This window comes from Siphateles boraxobius, unplaced genomic scaffold (assembly GCF_051911475.1).
Source record: "Siphateles boraxobius isolate OS27281-9 unplaced genomic scaffold, OSU_SipBor_1 33, whole genome shotgun sequence".
Lineage (NCBI taxonomy): Eukaryota > Metazoa > Chordata > Actinopteri > Cypriniformes > Leuciscidae > Siphateles > Siphateles boraxobius.
The window spans coordinates 5,028,475-5,038,657 of NW_027508953.1; the positions used below are offsets into that span (position 1 = coordinate 5,028,475).

The 10,183-nt window shown below is 37.3% G+C and overlaps 1 protein-coding gene across 5 annotated transcripts; it reads left to right on the plus strand.

Moving 5' to 3' along the window:
- flot1a (flotillin 1a) lies at positions 1-9,237 on the plus strand. 5 transcript variants are annotated; one of them, XR_013190141.1, is made up of 14 exons: positions 25-167; positions 1,413-1,476; positions 1,571-1,646; positions 1,782-1,872; positions 2,038-2,181; positions 3,558-3,677; positions 3,756-3,851; positions 3,968-4,120; positions 4,841-5,022; positions 6,121-6,166; positions 6,312-6,449; positions 7,158-7,322; positions 7,458-7,590; positions 7,654-7,712. XR_013190141.1 is itself a non-coding variant. In XM_077195029.1 (14 exons), the coding sequence occupies exons 3-14, from the start codon at positions 1,434-1,436 to the stop codon at positions 7,473-7,475; spliced, it is 1,272 nt and encodes a 423-aa protein (XP_077051144.1). In that variant the 5' UTR covers positions 93-167; positions 331-363; positions 1,409-1,433; the 3' UTR covers positions 7,476-9,237. The 5 variants fall into 5 exon arrangements, 4 of the variants coding, with proteins under 4 accessions (XP_077051147.1, XP_077051146.1, XP_077051144.1 ...); XM_077195029.1 differs by adding an exon at positions 331-363 and having other exon boundaries at positions 93-167; positions 1,409-1,476; positions 7,458-9,237; XM_077195032.1 differs by having other exon boundaries at positions 1-167; positions 7,458-9,237.
- Positions 9,238-10,183: the final 946 nt, after the last annotated feature.

Genomic DNA, 10,183 nt, shown 5'->3' on the forward strand with positions numbered 1-10,183 from the left:
ATCCGGGCGGGGCGCCATCATCATCATCATCATCACTATCATACACTGCTGCTAGTTACAGCCTGCTGGATTACTGCGTCTTTATTTTACACCATTTAGTAAATACCGGTAACCCAATATCGTGCTATTATCAACTCGGTTAATATTTACTAACCATTCACCCAACGGTAAGAGTTTTTCCTGATAATTATTTTCCTGTTTTCTATGCAGTCTGTTTCGAGAGCTTTTACGCTGTCGTGACGTGCTGGATGTAAACACTGGATTAATATCCCTCCGCCGCCCAATACAATATTGCGAGATTATAGGCGCAGTAATTGTTTTTACTTTCAGTCTAGCAGGAAAATACAGTTTGCTGTTAGTGTAATAGCTAAGATAAGGCTATATTTATTTGGATTTAATACTGTTACACTAATGTGATTATACTAATGTAATTATTAATGCACTCCTTGTCCACCGCACCCGGGATCATATTCAATATTTAAAAAATATACCATAATTCAAAACCCAAAATGAATTTATATATATATATATATATATATATATATATATATATATATATATATATATATATATATATATATATATATATCCTATCAGAGCTAAATTGTGATAAATAACGAGAGTTCGTATTTTACTATCTGTCACGCATAACACCTTAATGAATTTATATGTAATGCTATGGTATTATGCTTTTTCCTCCCGAAATGTTCTGCAAACGTTTATTTAATTAACAACCCAGCCCACCATTTCCGAGAAGCAAAATCGCATGAGTCGATCGATCGATAACCTACTTAAATGCATAGCCAGGTTTATGCAAATTGCAAGATATTGTGTGCATTATTGTACGCTATAAGTACATATAATTCGTTAAAATATTTAAGAGTTAAATAGAGTTGTTGTTTAAGTTTAATAGAGTTGTTTTTTAAGTGTTCTGTTTGTGGCTTTTGCGAGTCTATTTTGACCCAAATAAGTTGTTTTCACTTTTGGCGTTTTATGTCATGTACTAAAATAAATGTGTAATTCTATGAATCATGGATTCAAATTATCCTACACATACTGTTCCCTATGATAAAATACGAATTAGCCATATGTGGGTAAAAAATATGTATTTGATGTATTTTTGTTTTCCTACAAAACACTATATGACAGAAAAAAAATACTACAGCACTTTCTTAAACACCTGTATTATGGCAGCAATTTGTTTTCCATAAGTACAAAATAACTGATTTATTGTTATGGTTATGCATAGTGTGTCATAGAATGTTACAATTACAAAAAATAAATACTCCTTTACTGAAATGTAAATTACCAAAAGCAGAATAATACAGTTGTTATTATAAAGTATGTGTGAGATATTAGGGAATGAATCCAATTTTCAGCATATTTTTTCCCTTTGCATATAATTCTCAAAGCTGTTTTCCCATAGTGTGGAAATGTTTTACACTTGCGGCCCCAATGAGGCAATGGTGGTGTCGGGTAAGACTAAACATCACAGGAATGTGTTTATACAGAGATATATTTTCAGTAGAAATCATGAAAACATGTTCTCATGTGTTATTGGACTCCTCAGGTTTCTGCCGCTCTCCACCGGTCATGATATCTGGTGGAAGAGTGTTTGTTGTCCCATGCATTCAGCAGATTCAAAGGTATTATTCACTCTGTGTGTTTGTGTGTATATATATATATATATATATATATATATATATATATATATGTATATGTATGTGTATGTGTGGTTTTGCATAAACAAATCTTAGCTTCTTTTCTTTCTTCCATTACAGGATCTCTCTGAACACTCTGACGCTAAATGTAAAGAGTGATAAAGTCTACACGCGTCATGGAGTGCCCATCTCTGTCACTGGAATTGCACAGGTCATAACACACACTCTCTAATAAGCTATAAACATCATTTCATATGGGTTTTGGAAATCAGAACCTGTTTTTGTCATTTTTGTCACATCCTTCTTTAATAACTTTTCTGTAGTAAGTCATTTTTGTTGATTATGTGGCTAAACAGATTATGTGCCTCTCCTACAGATGAAGATTCAGGGCCAGAATAAGCAGATGTTGGCTGCAGCGTGTCAGATGTTTATGGGAAAGTCAGAGGGGGAGATTGCTCACATTGCCTTGGAAACACTGGAGGGCCACCAGAGAGCCATCATTGCTCACCTGACCGTCGAGGTAAATAGATAAAGTGCACAAATAGTGCTCACCTTGCAAATGTATGGCACTCTGCAACATTATAAACAGTAAAACTAGATATAGGGCCGCTATAACAGCTTGCACCAGGACAAACCCTCTTTTGGTGATAAAAAACAAAACAGGATTTACTAAAGAAACAGTGAGAAATTAGCAATGAAAAAGGCATTTGATATTTGTTTTGCTGATGCTTTTGTAGGAGTTTCCCATTCAGACACATAAATTATGGGAGGGAAAGTATTTAAATGAATCATGCAGTGTGATTTACTAAGGTTTGTGCCATTATTTACATGTTGTCACTTCTTCTTGAGTCTCTACATCTTTGTCCTTTTCCAGTTTGAACATAAAAGGCTAAAAGTTTTAAAAAAAATGTCAGTGCATGTCTGTGTGAGGTAATCGAAGATGCTAACACATGAGCTCTTGGATCTCGCCCTCAGGAGCTCATTTGCATTTAAAGGGACACACACAAAAACAGTGCGTTTTTGACAAGTGTGCCGCACAAGCCCTGAAAAGTGAAGCCAAAGCATCTCGATCGCCCCCCGGTGACCGGTCCTAGTATAGTTCATAAACCCCGCCTCCCCATGTTATTCAATGGGACGTGAGACCAACTAAACAATTAAATTACACTTCACATATCTTTTTTCCAAAGATAGTTTCTGTCATTTACTGTAGATTTCATCACACCGATGTAATTTCAAGTGTTTGTTTTTAAAATAAGTTTGTTTTTAGTTAGTTATTTGATGCTATAAAAACGGCGCTCTGGCGTACATGATTGACAGCTGTGATTGACAGGTTCTCTGAGCAAAGTAGTCACTGAAGCAGCGACGGACTTTTTTTCGAGATCTTTGGAGGACTGAGGAGATTGGAGCTTTAAATTTAATATCTAAATTTCTATAATTGTTTATTTCACACCGTCATAATGATTTGTTCTGCAGCAGAGGCGCGTGCTTACGATTGATTCAGCGAGAGTGAGGGCGGGACCAGAGCGGGACGTTGATTTCGCGGCTTTACTTCCTGCTCACTACTCATGTCTGGTCCAGAAATCGCAACTGCGCTGACTCAAGTCCCAAGATGTCAGCGCCATATCGGGACAATGACGGCTTCACTTCTCGCCAATGGAAGAGAACGAAAGGGCGTCGCCCATCTTTTTTTACAATCTATGGTTTTTGATCACCCTCATAAAATGGGATTGCGATCTCAGTCAAATTTGTCCTGTTTTGTAAACCTGGCCCCTAGTATTCAAAATCTGCACTTTCAGTCCTGAGCTTAGTGAAATCATGACTTCATTTAGCATGATGACTTAGATGTTTCGTTACAAGTAATGAACTAAATAAGTGGGTTGTGTGTTTGTTCTTTAGGAGATCTACAAAGACCGCAAGAAGTTCTCCGAACAGGTGTTCAAGGTGGCTTCATCTGACCTTGTCAACATGGGCATCAGTGTGGTCAGCTACACACTCAAGGATGTTCACGATGAACAGGTCTGTTAGTCTGTTTATATGCTTTAAAACTGTAAAAATGATACCATGTGAGTGGTGAATCAAGCCGTTTTCTTTCAGGATTACCTGCACTCTTTGGGAAAAGCCCGTACAGCACAAGTGCAGAAGGATGCACGTATTGGGGAAGCCAAGAACAAAAGAGATGCAGTGATCAGGGTGAGCCTTTCCTGAACTTTATTTTAAATACAGCCTATTTTCTATATATCACTGAGGATTTATGTTAAAATGTTCTCATGTTACGCCTCTCTCATTTGCTCTCTTGCTCTCTGTAGGAGGCCCATGCTATGCAGGAAAAGATTTCTGCTCAGTACTTGAATGAGATCGAGATGGCTAAGGCTCAGAGAGACTACGAGCTAAAGAAGGCTGTCTACGACATTGAGGTCTTCACCAAAAAAGCTGAGTCTGAAATGGCCTATCAGCTCCAGGTAAAAAAAACTACAAACAAACCTTTTGGTAACCATCAATGATGTGAAAGACTTTCTAGTGCTTCAATGTATCTTTGGGGTTCTTGTTAACTCTTTCCCGCCATTGACAAGTTTTTCCGGCAATCCGTGCACTGTTAGACGGTAGGGGGCGCTGTTACGGATCTTCTGAAATAATACAGCATCTCTGGATCCAAAAACAGGAGATGTAAAATATCTACATAAACAAGAAGGAGCAGATAAAGTTGTTTACGCAAAAGTAAGCTAACATGATCACCAATAATTCAACAGCATAAAAATCAAAACTGCCTAACGTTACAGGTGAAAATGTTAAACCCAGGACGAGGTATAGGACTGTGAAGCTTTGGGGGAGTTGATGGACTCGATCTACGTTTTGATAAACATTCTGAATCCAGACAAAGTCTTTGACAAAAACACAATTTTCTCAGCTTTTTTTCCCAAATGTTTTTTTAATGAAATTTAATCACATTCAAGTGTGAATGAAGCTAGACTAAAACATTTTATATGTTGACTGTTTACATATTTATAGGAGAAAAATATTCTGGGGGCCATGAAAGTTTGTGAATATGATCAAAAATGCTTGCGGTGGTTGGCAAACATAACTATATGGCATGTTTGTTTTTTGGGGGGAGGGGGGGGGGGGGTAAATTGACTTGCATTTATTCAGGTAATCTTCATCCTGCTGTGTAATTATTGCATTAGGTGGCGAAGACGAAGCAGCAGATCGAGGAGGAGAAGATGCAGGTGCAGGTGGTGGAGCGCTCGCAACAAATCATGCTGCAGGAACAGGAGATCACACGCAAGGAGAAAGAGCTGGAGGCCAAAGTCATGAAACCAGCTGATGCCGAGCGATACCGGCTGGAGAAACTGGCAGAAGCCGAGCGGTGAGATGGATGTGCCTTCAGTTCAGCTACCTGTTTGTTTTAAAGGGGTCATCGGATGCCCATTTTACACAAGTTGGTATGATTCTTTAGGGTCTTCATGTAAAGTTTGTAACATACTTAGGTTAAAATTCCTCAATGGTTGTGTAAAACAACACCCTTTTACCTCCTCAGAAACAGCTCTGTTCACTGTGACACGTTTCGGTGCATGTCTCTTTAAATGATAATGAGCAACTGCTAACCCCACCCCTCTCTTCAATGTGGGGTGTCAAATGGCTGAGGGTGTAAATATGCTAATACGGGACAGTCCGTCAGTGGTCGTGGGCGGAGCATGAGCAATATGACATCATATTGTTCAGAAAATCCAAACGGCTTGATTATTGGGAGTGTGTAGACTTTTTGAGGATTAAAAAAGGAGTGAATGGATTTGTTTCATTGTATGGTGGTTGTGTCCACACACTCCAAAGACACATTTATATGCAAACACCATAAACAAGTGAATTTTGCATCCAATGACCCCTCTAACATATAACGTGAAGGTCAATTTCCACAAACATTTACCAATTACTTTTGTGTGTACTAGTGTGTAATTTCTGTCATATAAAATTTCAAAAAGACTATTTTAGCATAGAAGTGCCCCTACTATGCTTGTTCAGATTTTACCTAAGTAAAATCTTAGTAAAATTGTATCATACCTTTTACCTTTACACCTATGTAGTGTGTAATATAGCTGTTTGTAAATGAAAAAGGTCTGCAAATTTTCAAAGGTCAAAGGACACGACAAACATTGTCTCCTAAAAGAAAAAATCAAGTCTGAACTGCCTAAAACGTCAATTTCAGTCTTACCTCCTGCATAAACCTATATAGGTTTGTAACCAATGTACGTAATGCTTGCTTATGTTCTTCATTGACTGCTTGTGAACATCATCTACTTTGACCTGATTTCAAACACTGTAGATTTAGCTGAGACCTGGAAAAGTTTGTTTTTTGTTGTTGAAATGTTGAGAAGATGCTCAACTTTGCATGTGCTTGAATGTATAAGTTATGACTGTAAAGTGTTCTCTCTCTGACATCATCTGTCCTTTTTATGCTCTCCACCAGTCTTCAGCTGATCATGGAGGCAGAAGCTGAGGCCGAATCCATCAAAGTAAGTGATCCTCCATCTCTAGTAATAAGACCTTATATTTAAAACAAAACTGTATGTGTTATACGTTATCTGTCTCTTAACTTCACAAAGCAGATATTGTGTTTGTAAATTAAGATATGTTAGCTCACACACTTGCTCTGAACAGGTGAGAGGAGAGGCCGAAGCGTACGCTGTGGAGGCTAAAGGTCGTGCCGAGGCCGAGCAGATGGCGAAGAAGGCTGAGGCCTTCCAGCAATACAAAGAAGGAGCTATGGTGGACATGCTGCTGGAGAAACTGCCACTGGTGAGAGAGAGAAAAAAACACAGAAAAATATAGCATTTTACTGCAAAAAAGGGAATCATCCTGGGTTACACTTTATTTTGATGGTCCACTTTAGATATTCTACTAACTATAAGTAACTTTGCATCTACATTATGCAAAGTTAACTCAAATTAGACTGTTAGGGTTAGATGTTCGGGTTTGTAGAATTAGTTGGCATGTAGTTGCAAAGTTCGGGCCAAACCTAAAGGCATAGGGATATGTTAGCTTTTTTGAGACAGAACTTACATTCAAAACAATGCTGTGTTCTGGGCTAAATGCGCTCTATGTATGTGCATAGCCTACATATGATGGTGTTTTGACCAGCTGAGAACTCGTACATGAGCTTATAAAATGTGTAAAGGAGTCAAAACAGCGGCAGGAATCCCTCCGTCACACACACAAATGAAGATCTGCTGCGAGGAGACGCGGTTCTGACGCCTGTACTGGGCAACATCTCAACTATGACAAGAAAAAATGGGTATTCTTGAGCATTCTGTCCTTTTTAGGGTCGCCAAAAATGCCAAGTGTGAACTCACCGTAAGTTATAGCTAGTAGAATGTCTAAAGTGGAACATTGAAATAAAGTGTTACCTCATCCTGCAAGGACTACAAATCCACATCGAGCAGAAAGCAGTTTGATGCAGTTTGAGCTGTTGTGTATTGATGGTGAACTGTTTTTTCTATCCATTAGATGGCCGAAGAAATCAGTAAGCCTCTGTCAGCTGCCAATAAAGTCACCATGGTTTCCAGCGGAGGTGGAGAGATTGGCGCAGCCAAGCTGACAGGGGAAGTGCTTGACATCATGACCAAACTGCCTGAAACCATCGAGAAACTGACCGGCATCAGTATTTCCCAGGTGAAAACAGCATTTCAGATAATGCGAATACAAAAGTTGTTTTCATGCAAATGATCATGACTTTATTTTGTTCATTGTGTCGTTTGTGCATATTTTTGCAAGTAGAATTGACACAGAATTTCTCTTCTCCTTTAGGTGGCCCGAACTGGTTGAACCCATTCTCCAACGTGACATTACTGTATGCATGCTTTATGGATCTTTCCTCTCATAATTCTCTCACTTTTCTCTCAGTTTCTTACTTAAACTCTCTCCTCTTTCTGTAACAATGTATTGTTCCTTTTATCTTTGTCTTCTACTCTACATCCCCTTTGTTTACTCTTTCCCATGTTTCTATTGCTCCTTTTATCTTTCTTGTCTTCTACTATGCATCTCCCTTGTTCTCTCTCTCTCTCTCTCTCTCTCTCTCTCTCTCTCTCTCTCTCTCTCTCTCTCTCTCTCTCTCTCTCTCTCTCTCGTCTCGACTTACACTTCCTGTCTGTCTTGCCTTGCTGCCAAAACCCAAAGTGCATTTTAATCTAAAACTCCAGGGAAGAATGCTATTCTTTGTATTTTTAATGTTCACATTCTTCTTCTAATCATAAGAAGATCGTGAAGTCCAAGGATCTGTTGAACAGCATTAGACACTGCAGCTTTTGACATTTTGAAATGTTACATTCACCTTTAGTTTTTTGTATAGAGCACGCTGGTATGTGCACTAAGAGCATTACGTTATACTTGAGCTTTCCATTAGTTAACCTTTTGGATGCCAACGTAACATGAAGGGAAACATATTTATTATGACTGATGCTGTTGTCATTTGTTTCTGTGGGTTATATAGGATACACTCTCACTTTACCTCAACGATGTGCTTTAGCTATCTTAGATGGACATTATTGTGTAGGAATTCTAGCAGTTATTCTGCTTCAAATGGTACTGTGCTTTGAAATCTGAAAATACTGCCAATAATCTCAGATCATCATTACCTATGTTTAAGTGTTTATTCAAATGACCAATCAAATGTCTTTATATGTAATGCTGAGGTACAGGTCAGTAAATATTCGGTTTGTAACTTATTTATTTCACAAATATTATTTGTAGGATTTTGGTATAGTTTGAAGTGTTTTCATTGCATGATTCAAGGGTACGATTAGATATTACACATTTGTACCGTTTCATCTTAAAGCAGACCATATTGTGTTCATCAAATTCTTATCAAAATAGTTTCAATACCCCTTTTAACTTGTTTCATTAAAAAGGGGATTTTAAGGAGTTTAGTAAAAAAACAGAACTCCAAAATGTTTTGTTTGTGATTATACAGTGTTTAATTTACAAAAACATTATTGTGATGAATGTTCTTTTTTCAAATGTTTAAATGTCAGTACAATATTTGACATTTGACTTTTCATTAGATTAGCCTTCATAATTCATAAACAGTAATGACATCATTTGTCCCTTACATTTAATAATTACTAACATTATGACTGATGTGTGAACACTGTTATGGTACTATAGATGTTGTATGTAATGCAGACTGAACTAACCACACTTTTGTATTTGTTTCTACAATCTTCATGACTAATATTTTTGAAGTAGAGTGCATTACTTGAAGGCTTTATTATTGGTGGGCAGATATTAATTTGCCATATACAGTAATATTTGGATAGATGTAGTGTGCAGGGCATTAGGTAAACATACTGTTATGCTGTGTAGGCTAGGGCTGCTATGTTAGTGTGCTGAAAGAAAGTTGTTTTTGTCAATAGAAACTTTTTCTATTTAATACAAAGTATCTATACAATTATGTAAACAAATCTCCAATTTCATCTGTTTCAGCATGCATGCAAAGATTTAACTACCCAAAACCATTGTGTTGTCCGTTTGTGCTATGATGCCTTAAAGCAACAAGTAACATGCCTACTAAAATAAACATTTAACAATTTGTTCAGTCTAAATAAATTCATTTCAACACACTTTCCCTGCAGGGAATGCCAAACCCTAGTAAACGTGAACATGGTGAAGTTATTGGTGGCCTAAGCTTGCGGCCCAAAGTTTACTGAAACCTTTGCAACCAAATTGAATCTAGTTTATTGAATTCCACCATATTAAACTCAATTACCTAGCCATAGCCAGATACAGTATAGGCTTCGGTTGCCCCACATCCACCAGACACTGCATGGACAACAAAATGTACAGATTCTCAGACACTTGTAATTGAAATGCATTACTGATAATATACTAAGCTTACTAGTCGTATTAATAGTTCCAAACAAAGTCAAAGCAGAAACAACTGTAGAGTCTCTGAGCAACATGCAATTAGTTCATTCGTTCCTGAAATATCAGTGTTTTGAACAAATCAGCTGAGTGAATGATTCAACCACTCATTTGTTTCTGAATGAATCGGATCCTCTAATGCACAGACTGACCGCCTGTCTGGAACATGCGACGACACCATAAAACCTTTTCATTAACGAAAAAACTGAAAAAAAAATGTCTTTAAGATCATTTTAATGCGAATATGTTCTTATTACAAAACATTAAGCACTATAGATAAAAACAAGCACTTTTCTTTAAAACAAGTGTATGTTCTGAATACAGCACTATAAATATTATATCCCAATTGCTACTAAAATGTTCAGCTTTGTAAATACCCACACAAGTTCTAACCTAAATTCTGTATGAAATATGTTACAATTTTATCTGAGCACTGCAATTACAACAAATCGGGACTTTTTTTTTCCAGAGGGGAGCAAAACGAGTATGGGAATATAAAAATATGTGCATAGAAAAGAAAAAAATTTCAAGACATTTTCCAAGCTCTTAAAAAATTGAAGAGAAAAGTCAAACAGCAAATTTTTATCCAAATTGGACAATAACTATTCCAAATA